The following is a 25,271-nucleotide window of genomic DNA, read 5'->3' on the forward strand; positions in this document are numbered from 1 at the left end:
TGATCGAGCAGAACCTGTTCAACCTGTTCAGTCCTCAAGAGTAAAGACTGCGGATCTATAGTGATCGCTACTGAATGGCACTTTTGTATTTTTAGAACGATTATAGCCAAATATCTGTGGCAAGAACCATTAACCCAAAACGAACACTAAACACTGGCTTTACTAGTAGCATCCACACGCTGGCAGTGTTTGTCTCGTGCAGCTGACCTTGTGCAAATCCGGCATTGAACTCGCGAAGATTGTGGATGTTTTCCTCCGTGAAATGTGCAGCGGGAGGCGCGCCCGTCGTGCATGATTCACACTGGCAGTGTTTGTCTCGCTGAACCGCTCATGAATTGCAAAGGACGAATATTGTCCATTATGTCACATTTTCAAGTCTTCTCCTCCGACCCCTGTCTGTCTCGTGCTTTATGATGGCCAGCATATATCTGAGACCTGTTCCCCTCTGTCTCAAACACACATGCATATAACATGCTGTATGTTAAACGCCCATCCCCAGACCTGCAATCCGGATGAAAATAACAGCGTTTCGTTTAATATTCACGTAGGAGGGGTTTATGTAAATATTGAGGCTGGTGATGTCACCAACCCTGGAGGAATGTCTAGTAGTCCCTACTGGCCGTTTGCTGTAGTCCTTAGAAATTGATTTCTTTAAAAGCAAATATCTCCCTTTGCTTTAAACTTTGAACGTTGTAACTTTGCAGATGTTGTTTATGCTCAAGCAGCAACATTACACGCTAGCTAAAGTTATAAATATACATTTTCAGAAAATAGGACTATAATAAGGGATTAATGTGTATTTATAGTTGTCCTTTCTTTTTTTTTGTTGAAAACTTGTCCTACTTTGAATGTCACAAAGGTTAACATCATTGCGTCTGACTAATTAAATGCAATTAGATTAGATTAACTTGCTGCTGTCATCTTGATATTTTCACTTCTAGGGATTTTTGGTTGTGGGAATAGTGCCTTCTTTAGTTCAGTCACCAGTGTGTCACCGTTCCCTCTACTGATTACAAGATCTGGGCTACAGTAAAGATCATCTCATCACCCCACACTCTCCACACTCACGTCTCTCCGTTCCACCTCCCTTGTCCCAATTCCCCTCCCTGGTTTCTCTTTTATACCGCGGCTGACGCTCAGATGTGCCTTGGGGCGGTGCAGCATTTGTTATCACTGATGTTCACTAAACCAGGACATAATTTCCTTTGACTATTCCCCTGATAACCTGCAGTATCCTCTTGTATTATTAAATATACACAAACACCTATTTTCACTGATTTTGTGGAACCTGTTCACATCTAGAATTGTTCTTCAGCTCTCACTAATAGGATTGTGTTGTATGGTACTAAAGAGATTAAATGGTACAAAAATGTACAGTACTACAATAACATCATATTGCAAATTCAGGCATAAAAGCATAATACATTTAAATTAATGTTGAACCACTGCCCACAACAATATTTGAAGGCCCCATGACTTTTCCAGTTGTTTGTGATTTACTGGATAAGGATTAAAGATGTAGATTCTTTCAAGGTCACTTAGTTACGATTAATTAATTTAATTTGTTTAATTGGAATTGTCCTATTTTTATAAAAAACAATTTTTTTTCAAATTAATTAGAATTTTTTAATTCTGTAATTTAAGTAAAAGTCAGTAATTTAAGTGAAATTGATCAAATTTCATCAAATATGAAATATCATGTCCTATTTTGTACAATGAGGCGACAGACATTTTTGTAGAAAGTAGTGGAAAGTCATTTCATCATATCTGGTAAGTAAAAAAATATCTAAATTAATTATCAGGTTAACAACAATAACAACAAGATTCTTCTTAAATTATTGACATTAAATTGTTGAATGTGTTTTTTTGTTTTTTTAGATTGCTATCGTACAAAGCCAAAATTTGGGTATTGATTCAACTGTACCCTCTTAAAATAGGGCAGTTTTGTTTGAGTACTGCAGCCAGCAGGGCAGGGCAAAGATTGATTTCTACAGATTTCCTCTGCCGTCTCTGCTCCATTTCAATATCCAAGCTTTAATATGCTATTTTTAGAGCTATTTTGTCTGTGTGACTGATTAAAAGTGTCTAATGCTGGATCAGATGCAAGTATGGATGTGCCGTTTTAGCCAACCCTGGCGTGTTTTACCTCAGACATAGCAATTGAGCTCAGAGTGGCAGTGCTGAAGCTTTGAGACACCGTGTGGTGTGACCAAATAGTCGCACAGGGAATGAATGACTTCGAGATGGGCAATATATCCAAAATCTTATATCACGGTTTAAGTAATTTAAGCCCTCAAAGCTTCAGCGCCACTCAGAGCTCGATTGCTATGTCTGATGTAAATTACACGCCCCCCTCATTAGCATACAGACAAAGAAATGTAGAAATAAATGTGGAAATAAATAAATGTAGACAAATGCATATATACATAAATCAATGTGGAAATAAATACATAAATAATGAAATAAAAGTATAAATAAAGTATAAATCAAATTTCTTCATTTATTTATTTATAATTTAGTCAGCTTTGGAATTCCATAGATTAGAGGGCAGCTGTGTAGTTCTGCCTCCTGAGCACATGCTAATGCAGCCACTTCCCTGGAGTATTAAAGTACAGAGTTGACAAATGTAAGGAAATTACCTTTTTCCACTGCATGATGAAATTCGATTCTTGTCTTGTAAACGAAGTGCTTTTCCTTCATTATTGTCGCTATCAGAACAGTATTTTTTTTTTCTTTCATATGTATACCCCAGAATTTCTTACATGACTTTTGCATTGGTCAATTGAATCATTTTGTGGTCAAATATTTTTGTATAATGATCACTAAATGATCACTAAATTTAACCGTTGTTACCTTTTAATGTGCTAGTTCCATCTTCTCACAAAATCAAATCATGATCATTTAAATCAATAGTTCATGTATATTTGGTCTTAATCACTCAAAGGTTTATTTTGTGATAATGACTGGCTTAACCCTTTCATGTTTTCTAACAATTTCCTTTTGAAATCCTTTTTTAATTCATGCATTGGGCTGGTAAATCCAGAGCATTTTATTCTCATTCAGCTTAACATTCAACTTTAGTGCAAAAATCATTATGCTTTATCATACCAGCACCATAAATTACTATTTTGTATTTGAGGGTGTGACCTCTCTTCTCAAAGCCACACACATAATGTCAAATACATGGCTCTGATTTATTGGTGTGTTTTCTGTGTCTTGTGTCATTGAGTCATACTACTTGGAGTGCCCTTGAGTCCTGTGAGTCCTCCTCCAGTGGCTGTGCTGTGCGTCATTCATATGGAGAGCTTGGTTGCCATGTTTATTGTTTCTACCCATCTCTTTCAGAAGCGGCCAATGGGAACGTCTTGGCTGGACAGCGGCCTCCGCCTCGCATCAAGAATGTGCAAATTAATAACCAGATCGTCAAGCTGAAGTACTGCTACACCTGCAAGATCTTCAGACCCCCTCGGGCTTCTCACTGCAGCATCTGTGACAACTGTGTGGGTAAGTGTTTGAAACCTTAACCTTTTGTACTACAGTGATGAATGGAACCTCAAATAGTGTGGCTTTTTGAGAAGAGGTGTGCATGATAAGTATTCTTGGTCAACTAATGAATTAAACCTGACAAGGCCAAAAAAACTCACAAGACATGTTTTTTTTATTTTATTTATTTTCTATGTATAAGTTTAGTTTTTTGTAGATTTTTTCACCTTGTTCACATTTTAACTTTGTTTATTTAGTTTGTTGCAGTTTCATTAAGTTTATAATTTTTGGTATCCATAAAAATAAGCTGCAGTTGCCATGGTTTGTCAGAATTCTATTTTTATATATAATTTTCTCTTTATTACTATGTATACACACAAGAATTCTTACCTTTGATATAGTAGCATATGCACATGCCATTTGACACTCCTGTATAATAGTGAATTGTTGAGAGATGAGTCACTTTCTCACTCACACACACATATTGCAAGGTTAGTGAGATACATATGCTGATATTAGAGAGTTCACTGATGGCTCACTTTTGATCTCTTTGCACAGTCATCCTGAACACAGGGCCATTTGTTGGGCGGCCTGCACCTGACACACACACACACACACACACACACACACACACACACACACACACACACACACACACACACACACACACACACCCACACACACAATCAATCTCTGGTTTGGGTACCATCTCCAGATTTTTTTAGCAGCTAAAAATATCTGCCTGTATCTGCCATCACTGTTAGAATGTAGAAACTGACTTTTAGACTTTCACAAATTATTATGAGACAGTTTGTCTCTAAAGTCTCAAGATTCTGTGTGTCTTTCCCTTAGACCGGTTTGACCATCATTGTCCCTGGGTTGGAAACTGCGTAGGAAAGAGGAATTACCGATATTTTTACCTGTTTACATTCTCGCTGTCTCTGCTCACCATCTATATCTTCGCCTTTGACATCGTTCATGTGGTTCTACGTGAGTATCACAGCAAGAAAGTGTGTGTGTGTGTGTGTGTGTGTGTGAGTGAGTGTATATGTGTGCATGTGTATCTTTAGTGTAGACATGCTTAAACAGATTATTTGAAAGAGAAATTTAAATTTTCATGTTATCGATAACCATTTAAAATGCACAGACGGTACACCAGTTTAATGATCAAGGTTTCTGGGAAAACAAGTGCCTTTAAGCGACACTCAATATTTACGCGAATGCTGTTCTCTCAGGCGTGGTTCAGTCCGGGGGCGCTATGGATATTTGAAGAGCCACTATGCTCTTGTAAATGTCTGCTCTCTTTCCTTTCTTTGATCTTCCTCTTCTCAAAGTGCATCGTATACTGCAAGGGCGAGAGAGCAGCAGAATTCACATAAATGACTGGACAATTTGCTGAATATCAAAGTAAAACATATCACAACTGTTTGTCATTCATTTTGAGATATGATCAGTAATTCGGTTTTTATGACACGGTTTACATGCACAGATTTTAGCCTGAATAACTTCAGTCAAACGGCAGATTTTGAAAGTGCGGTTTAAAGAGCGTGACTCTGTATAGACAGAAATGTCCGTTTAGTTCATTACATGTACTTTAAACAAAATGTCTGTCATTTGAAAAGCTGCTTTTTGTGTCAACGGTGCCATAGCAACAACAATGAGAAACTTTATTTGAGTCTTGTCAAAGAAAGCATATACTTACCCATACATCATGTAGACAGTGGATACATTTGGCACATCGCAACCCAACAAAACGAGATCTCTCTTATTATAATACACAAAGATTTCTACACTGAGAGCTTTATATTTTCCACTCTATGAAGAGTAAGGCCTATTACTTTATTTCCCCGGGTCGTGTGTGTGCGTGTGTGTGTGTTTTTCAAATCCAGCTTTTACTGTTTTCGATGTCTGGCCTATTAATTTAAATAATGTAATCTAATTTTATTCTTACCAGTGACCATATGTATCCACAGTCATCAGTTTCTTCCAGTGTAGACACAGTAGGTAACTCCAACCCAATGTGAAACTAGCATGTTTGCGTTTCTAACATACATAATCTAAAAATATGCCTAGAAAGCCTTCTTCTCATCAGGTGGGAGAGAGTTGTATTGCGCTACACACAAGGTACTTTTTAATCTAAGTGTAAAAGCTGCTGTATTTAACCCTTAAACAGGCACGACTGGAAAATGATCAGCAAAAAATAATTTCATGTCACTTATTTCATCCGAACTTAAGTAAAACGTATCCAAAGGAATTTTTTTTTTTTTTAAATATTTGATGTAGTTTTGATTTTATGAGTTGTAACTCCCAGTTTTTTCTTGCAACTCTGCAGGAAAGTAGCTCTTCAGGAGCAGGGTTGGGCACCCATATTCTACCATAAAATGAGTGTGTGAAACTCTGCAAGAAAATATCTAGTTAAAAATGCAAAGCTTAGTCAACAAAAAGTAATAATATCAGTTTTACATGTAAATATTAACATTTGCAAAATTTACTAAATTTACTAATTACATAGATTGAGAAGGGGGACTGTGTACAGTGGGCCCAGAGTCCTGGAGGGCCTTTAAGGGTCTTCCCTAGGGGCCCCGGTCCTGGAACGAGATTTCTACTGAACCTCCCACCACCCACAACCGACCCCTCACTCGTCACCCCAGAATTCGCAATAATCCAATGACCAGTACAGGGAGCCCAGTTTACCTTGAAACACCATTCATTGTCAATACTGTGGATAATATACCCTAAACAGGCAACGTGTACTGGGAGTTACATTCCATTCAAAATGCGGTAAATAACAGCATGAGCAACATATAACTTAATTTTCTTTTTTAACATCTTAAGACAATGTTCACAATTAATATTAGCAGTTTTGCTTTTTTTTTCTGAAAAAAGTAAGATTAATATATATTTATTTATCACAAAATCTATATGTCCTGCACCAATGGCGCCCATGTTGAGTTTAGGTCAGGCTGACTAATTGTTCACAAAACTGATCAGAAACAAATCATGTGACCAGCATACTCCAGACAGAGCAGGCTATGATAAATGATAAAAGATTTTGATGAAAACATCTTTCTAATGCCTCAAACAAGACACTAAAAAGTATGTAACTCGTACGTTGCCTGTTTTAGGGTTAAAGGTTTACATGGCAGTTATTGTTCTATTTAATAGGCTAAGATATGCACTATGGAATGCCAAGTCTGCCAAAATTAAAAATAAATAAATACACAAGTGAATATACAAAGAAATGGTAAAAAAAAGCAAAAATATATAAATGAATATATACAGAAAAGCAAAAAACCCCCCATATAAATAATTATTTATACATTTATTTCCTTAGTTATGTATATATATATTTTTCCCACATTTATTTATTTATACGTTTATTTATTAACACATTTATTTATTTTTACATTTATGTATGTTTACATTTCTTTGGCCGTAGGGTAATGGGGAGGGCGTGGTTTACCTCAGACATAGCAATCAAGCTCAGAGTAGGCAAGGGCGAAGCATTGAGGCCACAATGACACCTTGTGGTGTGGCCGAAATACAATAAGTATAGCCTACTGACCAAGTGGCAACCTCCCCCAGTTTCTCTTGAAGCCAATACGGAAGAGAGACAGGCTCCAGAAGGGAGCAGAATCTCATTGAGCCCCATGTTAAAATGCCCAAATCAGAAAAAACATGTTTACAGCCTGGAACAAATTGGGGTTTTGGTCTATTCAATTTTTGGGTAAACTATTCCTTCATCAGATGACAAGGCTAAATGCAAATGTACTGTTTGAAAAGGTGCATATAAACGAACAGAGCAAACTTCTCAGCACTGGCAGAGTGTGGGTGGATGCGCGAAAATCTTCTGAACATGTAATGATGGGAGAGAGAAAGCGAGATGCTGAGACCTCTGATGCAATGAGTTACTGCTAGCAATGCATGCATTACATAATGTAAATAAATACCATTTTGTGTGTTTTATAGGATCTGTGGACTCAGGATTTGTGAGTACCATTAAAGAAACTCCTGGAACATATCCTTTCATTTGAGCTCCAGAGCTACTTGCTGAAGATTGAAAAAAAAAAAAAAGAGGTCCTCATAAACCTGCCATGTTGTGAATGATATATCTAGCTAAACATTGTGTTTGTGTACTACTTTTGAACAGGCACATAGCACATATTTTCTTTTCAAAAGCCTTTTGTATTGCTGAACACATTTTTTTTCAGCATATTGTAGATATTTTTATGCATGTTGTTTCCTTGACTCCCGGTTGCACTGTGTTGGAGGTTCTGGTGTGTTTTTTCACCCTCTGGTCTGTGGTGGGATTGACTGGATTCCACACCTACTTGATCTCCCTCAACCAGACCACCAATGAGGATGTAAGTCTGTTTCTTACCTGTCTGTTCCAAAGTCTACTGTCGGTTCTTGACTCCTGCTGCTGTCACATGGCTGGAAAGATAAACACATGCCCTAGAGCATTTCAGCACACTAAATCCAGCAGTCACCTTGGCAACAGTGCCTTCTCTGTGATAAGAAAGCACAGAGAACATCTCAACATGAGTTTATTACTGTATATACAGTATTTATGACATTTTTTTATGAACACCGTACACAGTGGTGTCCCATTACGTTTTTAAGGCATTAGAGGCAGAAATCCCATGTTTTTATTGGAACTGTTTACTGTTAGATAAGCTATTATGTAACATAAGATTAACCTTGCATAAAAAGAAGCTTTAAACGCATTAGATGTTTATGCACATCATAAAAGGGAAAATTGTCCTCCTGATTTTTTGACTTTGACTGTTTCCAACAACAACAACAACAAAAAAAACATAATTATAAAATAACACAATTTAACTCATTGTTGTAAAAATATTTTGAATCTTTTTAAAACTTATTTTCAATTATTAACTATTAATAAATTATAAACCATTAAATAAATACAAATTAAAAAAAGAAAAATATGGTATTTGAGTCCCGCATTTTGCTAATGATGTTACCACTTTATTGAAATGAAATGTAAATATTCTATGATTAATAATTTAAAATAATTTAGACTAATTATACATTTTGCAACCTGGTTACATAGACTTCATTTTTATTTGCTAGAAAATTACAGAAATCAGGGTAAATGTAGTAACCTTAGTAAAAATAATAAAAAATAAAACTGAAATGAACAATAACAATAATAATTCAACTCTGATCAACATTTTCTAAAGGTTAAGCACCTCCTTTCAGTGATCATTTAAAAAAAAAGGTGAGAGTTTCATATCCTGTTGTGTACCCTATTCATGGAAAATATCTACTACGCATGCTCAAACATATATAATGTACAAACACACACATATATTGCATCTAGTGCTTAGCTTCCCTGCAGCAGTTTGAGTACTCTGATTTAGTTGAGCAGAATGTGTAGTTCTGTGGCACTTTCACACTTAGCCCTAATGATTAATTTAAAATGTTTTCTTGCCACATTTGCCCTCTGGCCCTTTTTTTCCTGTTAATGAGGAGTAAAAAAAGCGCAAGGAAAGGGAGGAAGCTTCAGAGAAGGATGCAGTTGCTGCAAGTAATATGATGTGACATGATGGTTGTTCGCCTTTGATTTTGTATAAATTGGATCCTGCTTATAATAGATTTATCAATACCTGCAGACATGGTCATAGTTGCCATTCAAATTCGGATACAACTAAACTACATACTAAAATCTGAAGCTGGTAATATTTCTGTTGGGGAATACCACACATGAAACTTAGAAACTTAAGTTTTTGTTTGATTTGCCTGTGATGCATGCATACATTTCTATCTAGGAGCAGATGAAACGGTAACGGCATGACTTTAAGATGAAGAACCTTGAAGTGCATGACTAGATCAAATGAAATCCATAGGGAAGGAATGGCTAGAACTGAAACGCACTTTTAAATAAAGGATAACAAAGATATTATTTTTTTTAATCAAGCCTCCCCTTTGCATAGACGCTTTATAACATAAAACATCAAAGTGAAGATCCAGTGGAAGGTTGGAGGTTGAATCAGAATGTGACTGCAGTTCTGACATTGTGCTGGCTTTCTTTTCGAAGTTTTAAGTCCTTCATCTCTACTGCACAGATCAAAGGTTCGTGGTCGGGAAAGAACCGTGTGCAGAACCCCTACAGTCACAAGAACATCTTCAAGAACTGCTGTGAGGTTCTCTGTGGCCCTGCTTACCCCAGGTACAGTAGTTTTCCTTGTATCCAGTGGCTCCAAAAAGTATTTTCGATACTTTGGATGTCATTGCATTGGACAACAAAATATGAAGACCTTTTACTTTTATCAAAGTTAAGTTAGTTTTGAGAAAAGCTCCAGCATTTCTTTGCAGATGCTTTATGGTTTGTGCCACATCTAAACACAGGATTGTATATCTTTGTCTTTCCTTCTAGTGTGTTGGACAGAAGAGGTGTGACGCTAGAAGACTCGTCTAGCCCCGCCCCTTCTGATGCGTCTGCTGCTTCTACCAATAAGAGCAGCCAGCCTGTTTCACAAACCACAGTAAGACAGCATTTTTATGAGTTTGTGAGTGAACAAGCCAATGTACATTTGGCAGAAATGTTGCTGGCTGCTTTACTGTGCATTGAGTGGTGAGTCTGCAAGAAATATCCTAAATCAATTACCTTAAGAGCTGAGAGGGTTAGAAGGCCAGGGAAACGAACCATGTGGAGTAAATGAACGCATTAAGAGGTTTTAGCTTGATGTGGCTTTCATAGGGCAGATAGTCATACCATAGTGCTGAAGTCTGTACAGCTCTGCATGTCCATTATATCGTTAAAGAACCTAAAAATATATCAGTAAAATGTAAATATGTTTGGTCAAGTGGATCAGTGTTCCCATGGACATAGAAAACATCAGCAAATTTTAAGTGTTATTTCTAACAATTTATATATATATTTCTAGATAAGCAATAAAGACCTACTGTGAGCTATGAGGTTGTTAAAGGGTTAATTCACCCAAAAATGAAAATTCTGTCATTAATTACTTACCCTCATGTCGTTCGACACCCGTCAGACCTCCGTTCATCTTCGGAACAGAAATGAAGATATTTTAGTTGAAATCATATGGCTCTGAAAGGCCTCCATTGACACAATGGCACTTTACACTCTCAAGACCCTTAAAAGGTACTAAAGACGTCGTTACAAAGTCCAGCTCACTACAGTGGTTCTAAAATAACTTTATGAATGGGCGAGAATAGTTTTTGTGCGCAAAATAACCCTAAATAACGACTTGCATAGTGATGACGATTTCAAAACAAGGCATCATGAAGCTTCGAAGCGTTATGAATCAGTGAGCCGAATCATGATTCGGATCGCGTGTCAAACCGCTGAAATTTGGCGATTCAAACCGCTGATTCATAACGCTTTGAAGCTTCATGATGCCTTGTTTTGAAATTGTCATCACTATGTAAGTCGTTATTTAGGGTTTTTTTGCGCACAAAAACTATTCTCGCTGATTCATAAAGTTATTTTAGAACCACTGTTCTAAGGCTTTTCAGAGCCATCAGATTTCAACTAAAATATCTTCATTTCTGTTCCGAAGATGAACGGAGGTCTTACGGGTGTCGAACGACATGAGGGTAAGTAATTAATGACAGAATTTTCATTTTTGGGTGAACTAACCCTTTAATTGATGGTATATGTTTTTGAAACCATCACATTTTTCAAATAATCATGTTTAACAGTGGAATTCTTGGTGGAAAACCACATTACCCATGATTCTGCAAAGAAATCTCAACCAATCAGAGAATCGAAACAAGCAAATTGCACCAAAATAATTTTACTGTAGTTTCCGTCTCTCATGAAGCACTGTGTAATCGATGTAGTCGAGTTAGTTTCTCTACACTCTCAAATTACTGAAAAATTTGTATGCAAATATACATATTTTTCATACACACTTTAAATCAATAGTTTTGTATTTCTCATTCAATGATTCATCATTTGCAATGCTTTTTGTGAGACACAGATACTTTTTTGCTTCAAAACAGTTTGTAATGTTGTGATTGCTTTAACGGAAAAAAAAATGTCTTTCCAAGTTCCCGCTGAAAACTGCTTGGGTACTTGCTGGGGTACATTTAAAGGGGCTATATGCAACTTTTTCCCCAAAATAAACGTAACAATAGCCTTTTTATTTTACCATTTATGACTCCAACATCTCCTGATGAGCATACTGACACCTTGTCCGCTCACAGTGAGTGCACCTATAAGCCTGTATCCTATTTTTCCTATTTTCTGGCGGGTCGTTTTTTTCCCCGCGCTGCCTGCGGATGTGACGTCACCACCGCTGCGAGAGCGAGCAGAAAATAAGAGCAGTTCTGTTTTTTGGCCACAGGTGTCAGTCGCGAGTTTAAATTTCAGAAAAACGCATATAGCCCCTTTAACCCTGGTTAAGAACAATGGCACATTCACATTTATGTCAATGTCACTCCTTGATTGCTAACGGTGTGTTTGCACTTCCTGCAGAAATCCTCAGCTCCCCTGATTCCCAATGAGCACACCCCTGATGATGCCAAACCCGGCATTGGTGCAGGCACCCAGAAGAACGCCAGCTCCCCTAAAGAAGAGAAACCCCCCTCGCCAAGTTCCCCCAATGCCGTCGCCCCTGCGGTCATCAAAGAGTCAACCCACTAGCTTTGGCAGCGTTCTCCAGACTTCTCTCCTACTTTTGAATGTGCTCACATGAAGGAACACGCACAGCAAAACTGTTTGACTCTTGACATTCAAAACAGTGGCCTATGTTCTCTGATACTCTTTCGCAGAGCGAGTTATCCTGCTTGGATCCTGCGCTAGCACTCGAGACTAGATCTGGAGGTCTTGAGACTCTCCTCTCTGAATCACAGCATGATGAATCTCACAGTGAGGGAAATGAGGAGCCATAGACTGGATCAGTTTAGAATAGGCTACCCTGAAACGCAATGAGGACATTATTTCCCTCGAAAGAGCTTGTTTTTTTTCAGTGTCCTTACCCGTTTCTGTATAGCCTGCCTCCATTATTCCTAACTGTTTGTGTGCCCTGTAAAACCCATTACTAGCTTCTATAGTAGTTTGTGCAAAATGCCCTTTGGATTAGACTTTTTTTTGTTTTCAAAGTGTGATAAAGAAAAGTGCTTTATTCATAATCTAACATTAGGCCCAACAAAACTGCTTTATTCTGTTGATGGGGTCATTTGGATAAGCTTAGTAAGTCGGTCAGTTATAAATATGATTCAACTCTGTGTCAAATCAGAAAGTTTAGCTCAGACTTGATTTTACAATCAGCATGGATGGTAGAAAGCAGAGGCTGTAAGATGTGTATGACAGTGAGTACAGGCCGATCTGCATCAGTAAGAGTGCCTTATCTATGCTCCACCATTACATCTACAGAGGACTCCATAATGCCCCAATACTACTCATACCTGTACATGTAAGTCAATCAATGTCATTTTTATACAATGCTAATGATCTATCAGAACGCAAAAAAGCCATGGAGTTAATGTACATAATGTAAACATGTCTGAGAAGCTGCAAATTCCCTATAAGAAGTGGAAAACATGCCTGATTTGTTACTTCTATTATTTTGATCTTGAAGTTAACACGTTCCCTCCATATTGTCTGAGGTCTTTCCAAAACCGCCTGACATTTGAGCATCATACTATCTTGCCCTGCTTTCCTTTTCTTTAAGAGTTGGATATTACAAAACAAGGCCAAGTATAAATGAAATATAAAGTTTGGTTTACATCTGAAAATGAACCTTTCTGAGTCCAGGCATGGAAAAGGCCAGATGACCAATCCATCTTCAGTGTCATTTAAGCATGCTCTTGCATTCAGTTGAGTACTATCTTGACATTGTGCTCGGTTTTCTTTTTTCCACTCATTCTTTTCACCGTGTTTAAGGTAGTAAAACTTGCCCCAGTGTAGATGCGAATATGTATTGTGGTCACCTTTACTAATTTCACTGTAGTATGTTGATGGCCACTTGTAAGGGACACACCTACAGACTTCAGGGACCTATAATATATTTTTACATGCGTTTCTCATCATAACCAGCTACACAGGGCAGTATTGTTAAGAAGTGAATTAAGTCATTTGGAAAAGGTTGTCAGTTCAGTTCCATCTTGAAGCATTTGGAAGTGTATGAGCTGGAATGTTTGAGAGATGCATTAGTTTGATTGTTAGCAACTACTGGTGTTGAAAAATGTGTTAAGGGTACAAGTTCATTAATGCAGGAAATCTAGTCATACAGAACTAACAGAAAGTGCTTCAGATGTTTAATTTATAGCAAATGAGTACTATAGTGTGAACAATTGTGATTGATTACACTTTTACTGTGTATGGAAGATGTGAATATTAATTTTCTAGGCTGAAGGTATTACTGAGTATATGGAAATGTGCTTAAAGTTACGCTGAATCAATCCCGCTACTTTTTTTTAAATCATGAAATTTGTTTCATCATAACATGCTGATATGCTCATTTACTAAATGAGGCACAACAAGATCAAAATCTTTAATGCCAAGTCAGTGTAATGTGTAAATTTGGAATATTAGCAAATGATGGTCTGCTCTAGATATTTGGATACGATGCATAATGTACACATTGTACGTCATCACAAATTGGGTTATGTTCAGTTTGCTTGGTAAAAACACTGTGATCATGTATATCCTCATACTCTTCACTTTCTACTTTATGAATTTGTGTGTAAATGTATGCTCATTAAATTATATGGTATTATTACAATTTTTTCTTTGCAGTGTAGTTTTAGTTTTTTTTTTTTTTGTTAAAGAAAACCCTGAAAGTACAGACATTGATATCAAGACAAACCAAACAGTAAAAAAAAGCACTGAATCAACAATAGCTCTAAACAAAATGATCCATATTATAACAAACATTACCACACAAACAGGAACCAAAATCAATGTCTATAGAAGCAAAATAATAATATGCAAGTACATGTGCTTTAACTGAACAATGTGCTTTTTCCTCTTTCACGCCTGGCAAAAAAAAAAAAAGGAGCGCACTAGTTGCATGTTACCTTGAACATTCATTACGACAGAAACGGAAGAAAAGTAGTATATAAAATGCTACTTCATATCTAAAGATGATGAGAGTAAAATCAATATTTGGGGTAACACCATGCTTCTTATTTTATAAGAACATAGCCTTAGATTTAATCCATGGAATATTGCTTTGTGCAAAGTCAGTTTTTCGAAATCCCTTAAAAAACGTTGTTTCCGTTAGATTTCAAAGCCTTTTGAAGATATTTAAATGTAATCTTTCTGAACAATAAAGTCAAAGAGAGAAAGACTGTTCATAGATGATAGTACCTTCAAGAACTTTATGCCATCTTCTAAGAAGACCTATTGGCTTCTGTATGGGCTGTGCCTATGAAATGGTTTTCTTCATGGACTTTAATCCAGCACTCGTAATCCATCATAGAGAGGTTAAAAAGAGTTTTATAGAAGAGGGATACAACGAACATTCTGGTGGCATCACTCTGTTTGATTCTCAGGACTTTCCTCCACCTTCATCCCCTCCAGTTGGTTCTGAACAGCATTGAGCTTTGTTTCTGTGTCCGGATCTCTTTTCTGGCTCACCTGGGGCTCCTCACGTCCATTTGCCAGATTCTCTGTGCTCTCATAACAACCCGAGTCCCGTGGCATTTCAGTCTTTTTCTCCTCTGTATCGGATTCATCTTCCGCTGGAGAACAGAAAGGATATCAGTACATCAAAAAGACTTCACAATTGAAAACTATGTTGGACACAATTAGGATAACAGTCTAGACTCGATGGCTCTACTTGGACATACATTCCTGAAGCAGATCTGTTGCTTTCAATATTTTTACACGTTGCTCAGGGTCTGTAATGTTCAGCTCGTTCAGGTGAGACTCCTTCAGGCCGGTGAAGTCCTCCAAGCTCTGGAAGCCATGCATGGACAGGAGAGATCCCAGCTCCTGGGCACACAGTGGAGTCAATCATAAGAAGTCTAAGAGCAGATCCGCTTGTACTATGATGTAATGACACACAGATTTAAAAGAAAACAGCAATGAAAGTAACTTGAGGCTTACAGTAAGGCCTATTCTCTCCAGAACTTCCTCCAAGGTTTTTGGTTTGGCTTTCTGGCGTCCGTGACTGTAGCATCGCTTCCTCTTTGGTGGTGTGTCCTCCTCTGGTAGTATTGTGACGTAGATGAATTTAAAGGAGCCCACTTTGTTATTGAGTTTACCAGTCCAGGTGCCTACTGGTGGCTTCTCAATAATCTGGATGATGTCTCCTTTCTGTGTGTTTGGAAAAATATCAATGCACTACATACAATAAACTACAAATATTCATTTTTTAAGGATTAGTTGTCCCCCAAAATCGTGTTATTTTATACTTGTTTGACTTTTGTCCATGAAACAGAAAAAAAAAAAATTGGAATTATATGCTGGCTGCTTTTTATCTTGTGATTGGGGACTGGAGTTTTCAAGCTTCAAAAATGATGTGAACATTAAATAAAACATTAAATATAGCACACATGTTGTATGGACCACTTTTTTGATACTTTTACTGGACTTTTGCAACCATTTTGAAGCTTGAAAGCTTCAGAACTATCTGCATTGTAACGGTATGGAAAAGGGAAGTCAGCACTGTAAAAAATATTGGTAGCACTTTACAATACGGGTGCACTAATATGCATTAATTCATGCTTAACTAATGCATAGCTAATCATGAGAAAATGTATGACTCATGAAGAACTAAATCATTTATCAATGATTACTGCATCAGAAACTAATGAAGATTCTATATGACTAATAGATTACATAATATATGAATTGCTATTAATTAAATGTGTCATTGTGTATTAATTCCATAATAACATGTAATATTAACTAATAATGTAAATTCATACATTAATTACCAAAATGGTCAAAGCTATGTACTACTGTATGTACAACTTCCAGCACCTGTATTGTAAAGTGTTACCAAAATATTTTTCGAGTTGTAAATGAAAGATTATTGGAGTGTTTTGAATAGAATAGAAAATACTATTCTATTCTAATAGTCTTTCTACTTCAAAATGCCATGTTTAATTTAATGTGTTCCTTGCTGTTTTTGTTTTTAAATTATCATTTGTGAAATTTACTAGCAATTTGAGTAAAAATCAATGCCGCATTTTTAATAGCTCCTCAATACTCTTTTGTGTTCCACAGAAAGCAAGGCAAGTGTATTTGGTAACACTTTAGTGTGTGGAACAATTCTCAATTTTAGCTAGTTGCTTATTAGCTCGCATATTGGCTGTTTATTGGTGCTTATAAAGCAAATATTAATGCTTTATTCTGCATGACCATATTCTACATCCCTTAATCCTACCCAATACCTAAACTTAAACGATACAACTACCTTACTAACTATTAATAAGAAGTAAATTAGGAGCTTATTAAGGCAAAAGTCGTAGTTAATAGTGAATATGTGTTCCCCATTCTAAAGTGTTACTGTGTATATAGCACATTACACAATGGTAATTCAAAGTGCTTACATAAAATTAATCAAATAAGAAGAAAAGAGAACAATACACAAATAAAATACTGTAATTGGATAAACTAATCCTTTATGTTGATTTTTTTGATAAATATTTCAAAAATCCCTTTTTAAAAGACTGACCTGTAGTTTGAGAGATTCCATGTCATACGGGCTGGGGGTGAAGTCAGTGTGGACAAGGGCTCTGCCGCAGAAGGGCCCTGTGTAGGTGCTGTCCTCCAGTCTCATACTGTCTCTCTGGCTGAAGCCACTGTCCAGACTCTGTCTGTCAGAACCTGCACACCAGGGGACAAAAAAAAAAAAAAAATCAATCAGTCAGCCAAAATCAACCAGCCTTATATGATCTTGGTTTAGCCAAGATATTGTACTGGTCTGAGATGGCTTACATCCAGAGAGCTGGCGTGAGAGAGGGATGTGCATTGTGTCCTCTGAGCTGTTGGAGCACACAGATGTTCTGTTCCCGGCAGCGAGATCTGGAATCCAGTCATTTGGAGACATCGGAGACATAGAGCCGTCATCCCCACTCTCATTCTGAAATCAACAAATGTAACAATTTACAGATCATTTGAATTCATATCCTCATGAATTTCTCTACACCACTGGAAACATCCAGAGATTGCCGAATGTATAAAATATCCCGATATCATCCACACGGGGGAGACAAATTCAAGCCGTTGTCAAGTGCTTTTCTTAGATGGTTGCTAGGATATAGTTTCCTTAGAAAATTACTTGGAATAGAATAGAATAGAATATAATATCTGAATTTAAACAAGGCAACCATTTACATTAGGGTTCAGTTAATTAATGGAGTAGCCTAGGTATCATGAACGTACAACTTTTATAGCATGTATTACTATTTAAGGCTATATGAATGCCAATTAAACATGTAATTTATAAAATTATATGTATATAATTTACACAACTTAAAAAGCTAAACATGTTTTAGCATTAACCAAGGATTAATACATTCTGTAAAAGAATTTATACTTGAGAGCCAAAGAGAATGTGTAAATAGCCTAATACTTGTGCTTTCAACTCACCCCCTCCTCCGCTAGGGCTTTCTGTACCATTTTGGATGTTTTACGGGTCATTGTGCGAGATATGACATTTCTCCATTTCTTTCCAAGTTTTCCGTTACTTTTCCCTGAATCCTCTGGTGGTGCACACTCCAAATGCTGTAAGAAATTTCACAAAAAAATTATGCTTTTAGTAATTGTGAATTGCTGTTTTTACTGTGCACTTGCTGCGTGTACCTAAATTTGTCTTATCGACTCATCAAACTTCCTCTTGTCTTGTCTAAAAAGAGACCTGCTTTTTCTAGACCTGCTGTTCTTTGCACTGCGCACTCAATTGTTAAAGAAACTGACAGACCTCTGTTAGAACTAATTGCCATGATTTACCTCAAGTATCCTCACCGTGACTGTTTTTGATTAGGCTACTGTTTGCAGTTCTTTGATGTGTTATTCATAACCCATTTCTAATGTGCCATGTTATGTTAAACAGTGTCATCATATATGTCCAGGCTGAGCTGAATCAGCACATATTTGTTTGTGGTATAACCACAGTAAGTAGTGTTAGTCTTAAAGCGATGGGCCCCTGTTCTCTGGAGAATTTCCAGTAAGGTTTGTGACGGTGGTTTTTGTGTCACTACCACACTGAGTCATTGTGGCTCCTCCTCTCTGAGATCTACCTCTAAATGTCAGAGGCTGTTCCTTTACTGTGAAGACAACGTGTGCAGTTTTTCAAAAACACAGGCAAAAAAAAAACAAAAGTACCTGTCAGCGTCATGGGGATTTTACATCAGTCTGTTACATTACCTTTGTGTTTATATCTCAGCGCCTCACTTAACTCCCCCAGAGAAGGCTATTCAACACTTTCGTTATCAAACGGACATTGTTTTAACAGCAACATGTATATGTATATTATTTATTTATTTATTTATGGTAATGTCTTTATTATGATAACATAATGTCTTATTTGATAGAAAAATATATAGATATATTTATATAGAAATATCTATATATAAATATATAGGCCTAGATATATATAGATAATATATTTTTTTCTATTCATAAAAGAAGCTCACCATGGCTGCACTTATTTGATTTAAAAATACAGTAAAAGTAGAAATATTGTGAACTTTTATTACAATTTATTATAATATATTTAAAAATGTAATATATTCCTGTGATGGCAAAGCTACATTTTTAGCAGCCATTTCTGCAGTCTTCAGTGTCACATGATCCTTCAGAAATCCTTCGGATTTGCTGCTCAAGACACATTTATTATCATCACCAATGTTCAAAACAGCTGAGCTGCCCAACATTTGTGTCTTTTTTTCAGGATTGTTTGCATATAAAGTTCAAAAGAAAAGCATTATTTTGAAATATTAATATATTGTAACAAAATTAATTTACAGTAATTTTTGATCAATTTAATATATATATTTATATTATTAATATATAATATATTAGAGAATATTATTAAAATTATACCACAATTGTGTACTCTTAAAAGCAGACCGAAGGCTAAGCAGGCTCTCTGCTTGAATGGCTCATGAAAGGATGACATCCTGTCTAGATATTTTTAAAATAGTGTGGTTTTGAGATGAAGCAGTTAGTAAGCACCATTCTAGCAGTTTAAGGTTAATGCTGACTTTACAAGTGAATATAGACTGACACTGAGACACCAGATATTGGTCAAGTTGCACAGCTACACATTATCTAAAATTTCCATACCCACAAGACAGGAGTGAGTTGGAGCTTGAGTTCAGCAACTACATCTCCATAACAAACTACTGCACTTACAGTTTCATCCAAGGTAGCTTCAGGGCTCACTACTGGTGACGATGGCTTTGGCTTCATAAAGTCTTTGAAGCTGCTGGATCTTTGCAGAGACAGCTATGAACACAGAACAGTTTCTCATCAGAGACTATTTAAAGTTACAGTAGTAGATAGTAGGTTCAGATACAGACAGGCGGACGGACGGACGGACGGACAGACAGACAAACAGACAGATTGACAGATAGATAGATTCTGTCCTATACTGTTCAAGTTTTATTGCTCATGACCCAATTGCCTTATGGTTTAATGCAGAGTCCTCCAGCATTATGCTGATGAAATGTTATCTCTATGCATCATGAACAAATTCAGTTTAGTTGAACTGATAGCTCATGTTATAATGGCCCTTAAATGCAAGCGCATTTCCACAAGCATATATCTTGATCAATATTTGGAGGCATTATCAGACCTCTAGAGCAACATTTGAGCAGAAAAATGCACACTATCTTTTTCAAATCCATATACCAGATGCAATTTTAAACATGAATTACACTTGCTTCAACTCATGAGGTTCTCAGATAAGGTTTTCACAGATAGGACAATGTGTTTATTGATATACTTTGTAATGTAAATTACAAAATATAGCAACAATGACAATGTGCCAGTCTGTATCAGATCTGCCCATTCTTACAACAAAGGGCCACAAATCACACTTATTTGAGGGCCATTGGAACCATCTTGAATTATATCTAACTATATTATATTAACATTAAAATAAAAACAAATCTAATTCACTTTTATTCTTGGTAACACTTTATTTTAATGGTCCACTGGACATTCTACTTCACAGCTAGGCCTACATGCCTAGGCCTCAACTACCAATAATTTGAGTATTAGTAGACTGTCTGCTTAATATCGGGACTCCAACAGACATTCTACTCACTCTAAGTAACTTTGTAAGTACATGTCAACTTATTGTACGAATCCTAACCTAACAGTCTACTAATACTCTAATGAGAGATAGTTGACATGTAGTTGTGAATTAATGAGAGTTAGTTGACATGTAGCAGCAAAGTTACTTATAGATTACTTACAGAATGTCTAAAGTGGAATGTCGAAATAATTCTGATATGGCCTGGTGGGCCAAATCAAAGGTGGTCATGGTCTGACTTTGGCCCATGAGCCCTGGTTTAGGCATTTCTGATCTATGCCATAAAGTAATTATATATCACATGATGTTAATTCATAGTAATCTGTACTTATGCATTTCAACTGTAAGAAACACACAAAGTGTGGCTTGTTAGAGTCGATTCATTCATAATTAAGGCACTTTTTTAATAACTGATAAAATCATTCAGTGGGTTTTGTGGGCTGCTGTGCATATTTGTTCCATTTTGACTTTTTCTGGTATCTAAACCTTTCATTGTGCCACTTTTCTTCTGCACAGGAAGTGGGTACGTCGCAGCCAACACACAGCCAATCACTGCAGAGCTGTGCACTATCTAGACAACACACAACAAACTGCAATCTGCTAAACCAACCAAGTGCAAGAAGAGATTGTTCAGCCAGTCAAAACTAGTAAAATGACAGTGTTTTCTTTGAGAATCATATTCAATTAAATAGTTCCACTGTTGTGGAATTGTAACGTCAAACTAACAAACCTTCCCTATTAAATTCCCCACAACTGTGACAACATTCTGCATCATCATAAAATGTTGAAATATATTTTTTTGACAGATCTCGACTGAAGTGATTACTCATAATCTAATGATCTAATCCATGACCAAAGAGGAAACTGCAGCATTTGAGATGATATGGTGTTGATCTGGTGAAGTGTTTTTATTTACACCATGGCAATGAACTTCAACTGCATACTACATCCTCTGCTCTGGATAAGACTATAAGAAAGACATTGGTTTCAAAAGATAGAAATAAAAGAAATAAAAGTAACCGTGATGCACAACAGCAAGATTTCCAGATCTCTCTTTGCTCGAGTTACATGCAATTATGAAGCACCTGCAGTTTCAGAGAGGAGAAATATCGAAACTGCTGGTTGTTACACGCAAGATGTGAATCAAATGGAAAATAAGAGTAATGCCATAGAAGCAGTTAACCGCTGAACGACAAGAAGTGTAGTGGAGCGAGCTGTGAAGACATATACGTAAATGTCACTTTGAATTCAGGCGATGTGTTTTGGATGCTTTGCTCTGAAGAGGTAGAACCGCTTCAGGATGTGTGTTGCGGTCTGATGTGTTTCTACAGGAACTGGTGCACAGCCATGCATTTCACCCAGAACAATCCTACAGTTTCAGTTCTTAAACTTAAGAATGACAGGTCTGAAGACAAACGGGACATATAACAATAGGACTATTATTCACATATCAATGAAAACCCCTCTCAAAGTACTGTTGATTCAAACAATCAGCAACAAAAGCACATGTGTTCTGCTCTGATGCAACTTTTTTCATGTTTAAACAGCCTATCATGTGTGTTGGTGTTCTCTTCGGAATGCAGACCTCCAGAGAGGTCCTCCAAGACCATCATTTCTAGGGTTCAACCCTTCAAAACAGGGCCACGCAGATTAAGACACAAACTCTTACCTTCTTTTTTTGCACCTGAGCCTGCTCCTTTTCAGATGCGTTGGATGGTTTCCTCCGTAACATGTTGATTCAGTAGTGGGTGGGCAATGTTCTCCTGACTCTATATCTGTGGCAGTATGACACTGGGCTGTTAAACTAATTTCTGTCAGTCTAACTGCCACGGTGCCCACTCACAGCGCGACAAAAGCCACCAGAAAAGGAAGAGGCAGAAGAAAAGCTCTTCTCTGATCGCTGGAGTAGAGAACTAAACGCTTGAGGAAGTCACATGACTAGACAGGAACTTCTTTTTTTAAGAGGTGGCTTTGGTTGCAATGGTTCACATCACATAAAAACAAACCGATTGGACAAAAACATAAATTACCTTATATAAAGTACTCAGTGATACAGAACATCTTCAGCCTGAAGAGCACAAGGAATGATTTTGTATTTCTTGAGATAAACAATCACTCAAGTCACCGATATAATCAGTCCTTCAGTCGTCATACATACATACATACATAAAGAAATTAGAATGATTCCTATTAGTAATTAGGCCATAAAGTTATATCATAAAGTTATGATGCCTCAGACTACTGAGTTGTAAAAGTTGCAAAGTCAGTGCGCTGAGACCTGCATGTAAGATCAGCCATCTGAGACAGACAATAGAGGAGTGTGAGTTGGCAGAGAGTTATTTCTGTTTGTTTGCTTTACACCACATGGCCGTAAGATGCCTGGCTGTTTCACTCCCTCCAAAAACGAGTCTGTAATGAGTATGAAGTGTTTGGACAAAAGCAGCCGGTGTTTACAGCACATGTAACATGCAGTACATTACTTTAGACTAGATTTCCGTTGTACAGGCAGCGGTCAAGCACACTGACAACTGTAATGAGGTCATCGTTTTCAACACCTCCTGTTGCTGACTGTATAATACTTCCTCTTTATGTATGGTCACGCCATATACAGAGCCTCGACTAAAACATGACAAATAGAATCACATTCATCAGTCCTATTTTTGGGAAGATAAGGAACAATGTTCAAAGTTGTTTTGAGCTGGAGGAGAACAGCCAAACAAAAGAGAGCAGAGAGAGAGAGATAGAGAGAGAGAGAGTGTGTGTAAGCGGACGTCTCAGAAACCACATTCACACCTTACTGTGGTTCTGACGGAACTGTTGCCAAGCAACAGCACCTCTGCAGGCATGAGCCCTTCACATGCAGCAGTGCTATTGACAGCAGCTTGCTTCAGGCCTGTGATAATTAAAGGGGAATGAAGAAGCTGGTTTCTCAGAAAGTGCCGTTTGAGGTGTGTCTGCTATGATATGATATCTGTGTGGGCAATAGGACGGGACTTAGAGCATTAGGTGCTTGGTGTCATGCTCATGTCAGTTTCAGTGCTCTAAACCATGCCCTGCTTTAAAACATACACGCCCAAATAAAATGAAAAAAACAGACATTACATACTGAGCCAATATTTAAGAAAGGAGTCACAAGTCATTTTTACACAAAGCTATTTTTTCCCCCAGTTTGCTGTGGGATTCATTGAAAGCATTTCAAATCTTCCAGTTGAATAAATGATTGATGACCACAAGATGATTTATGTAAATTATTTAGCTGTAGCTTTGCAGAAAATTTCACTGTGGAGTTGAGTAGCAAGTTTTTTTTTGGACACAAAATAGTCACAATGGATTTTACTGGGCTAGTCTCATAAAAGTTACTGAAGTTGTTTTTACAACTTACAATCAAAAAAAACATTTTCAGCCTTTTTTAAAACACATTAATGTAAGCTGGATTAGTATTTATAGTAATAATGCGGAAGGAGATAATTTCAGACTATGGAATCAAATATTTGTTTTATTAACCAAGGCTCAATAATAAGATCCGGGCCAGTTGACGAAACTATCATTTAGAGTCAGTTCTGCATTGTCACTACATTTACAAAATACATGCGAACTTGGGTTGATTATTAACTAATCAACAGTGTTGGGGGTAATGCTTTCCAAGTAACGCGAGTTAGGTAATCAGATTACTTTTTTCTAAGTAACTAGTAAAGTAACACATTACTTTTAAAGTGACAAAATATCGGAGGTACTTTTTTCAAATATGTAAGTTACTTTGTTTTCCCATGTATTGACCGACACTTCTCCTGTGCCCATTATGAGAAATCGTGAGTAAGTGCAGAGGCGTTGTGTGCGCTGTGTAAACGTGATGGTTATTGTAGCTCTACATTGAGCAGGAATTACTCATCTCGCATAAAAACAGGTTCAGTACTCCTCAAAGTGATTAAAAACAGTGAAATGCAAACTTAGAATATTATGCAAACCGGCAATAATTGAAACATTTAAATGACACAAATATACTTTATGTATTTAATCTCACTTTATTACAGTTTTTCTCAGTCGCTTTGGTACATTTCTCAGATCAGAATTGAAATTCTCAACCTGTTCAATCTTCACATGATTGTGTCACTTGTGCACATCAAAACAAGTTGCAAATGATTATGTAACATTCTCTGCTGTTTCCTACATTATCAATTGTCATGTTGATCAAAATGTATTATAATGGGTCTCTGTTGAATAGTCTCACCCCCCCCCCCCCCCCCCCCACACACAACATTTAGGCATTGGTTCAGCATAAGTCTTTACATGCAAAATGGTTGAACAAGTTGTCATAATATAAGCATAAGCATATTTCTATACATTTCCGTTAGACGTTCACATTTCTACTTTTGTTTTTCTGTTTTCTTTCTTTGTGCTATAGTGCTGTCTTTTCCTTTCTGTATCTCAATAACATGGTCTGTCGACAAATTACAGTACAAACAGTAAAAGCGTAAATGTGAATCTTGTCCAGTCTCTTGCAATCAAACTCCCACATACACGTAGGTGTAACCTACGATTTACAATAATTGTCATCAAAAATTTTGCCATATTTAC

The 25,271-nt window shown here is 36.9% G+C and overlaps 2 protein-coding genes across 5 annotated transcripts in view; one reads left to right on the forward strand and one right to left on the reverse strand.

Annotated features, from left to right (window-relative positions):
- The window catches only part of zdhhc9 (zDHHC palmitoyltransferase 9), a 29,393-nt gene extending 14,930 nt beyond the window's left edge, over nt 1-14,463 (forward strand). For 3 of the 4 annotated variants that reach the window (XM_079838381.1, XM_079838379.1, XM_079838380.1), the window contains exons 4-10: nt 3,346-3,504; nt 4,336-4,473; nt 7,453-7,501; nt 7,745-7,847; nt 9,573-9,676; nt 9,884-9,992; nt 11,954-14,206. In XM_079838381.1, coding sequence (XP_079694507.1) covers nt 3,346-3,504; nt 4,336-4,473; nt 7,453-7,501; nt 7,745-7,847; nt 9,573-9,676; nt 9,884-9,992; nt 11,954-12,121 — 830 coding nt within the window. In that variant the 3' untranslated portion in view covers nt 12,122-14,206. Of the gene's footprint in view, nt 1-3,345; nt 3,505-4,335; nt 4,474-7,452; nt 7,502-7,744; nt 7,848-9,572; nt 9,677-9,883; nt 9,993-11,953 lie in introns of all 4 variants that reach the window. The other variant, XM_079838378.1, reaches the window with a different exon arrangement.
- On the reverse strand, nt 14,320-22,831 carry sash3 (SAM and SH3 domain containing 3). Its single transcript, XM_079838382.1, has 8 exons — nt 22,366-22,831; nt 19,793-19,885; nt 18,026-18,160; nt 17,372-17,516; nt 17,109-17,260; nt 15,533-15,742; nt 15,274-15,418; nt 14,320-15,165 (listed from the first exon to the last, which is right to left on the reverse strand). The coding sequence occupies exons 1-8, from the start codon at nt 22,426-22,428 to the stop codon at nt 14,957-14,959; spliced, it is 1,152 nt and encodes a 383-aa protein (XP_079694508.1). The 5' UTR covers nt 22,429-22,831; the 3' UTR covers nt 14,320-14,956.
- Between the last annotated feature and the right edge of the window lie 2,440 nt (nt 22,832-25,271).

This window comes from Gobio gobio (genome assembly GCF_949357685.1).
Source record: "Gobio gobio genome assembly, chromosome: 16".
Lineage (NCBI taxonomy): Eukaryota > Metazoa > Chordata > Actinopteri > Cypriniformes > Gobionidae > Gobio > Gobio gobio.

Bases quoted from the DNA above. Each gene is read 5' to 3' on its own strand.
- sash3 (XM_079838382.1), bottom strand. From the start codon at position 22,428: ATGTTACGGAGGAAACCATCCAACGCATCTGAAAAGGAGCAGGCTCAG. The intron at 17,517-18,025 runs GTGAGTTGAAAG...TGTTGATTTCAG, and splicing joins AAGCCCTAGCGGAGGAGGGG to AATGAGAGTGGGGATGACGG. The intron at 15,419-15,532 runs GTAAGCCTCAAG...CTGTGTGCCCAG, and splicing joins TGGAGAGAATAGGCCTTACT to GAGCTGGGATCTCTCCTGTC.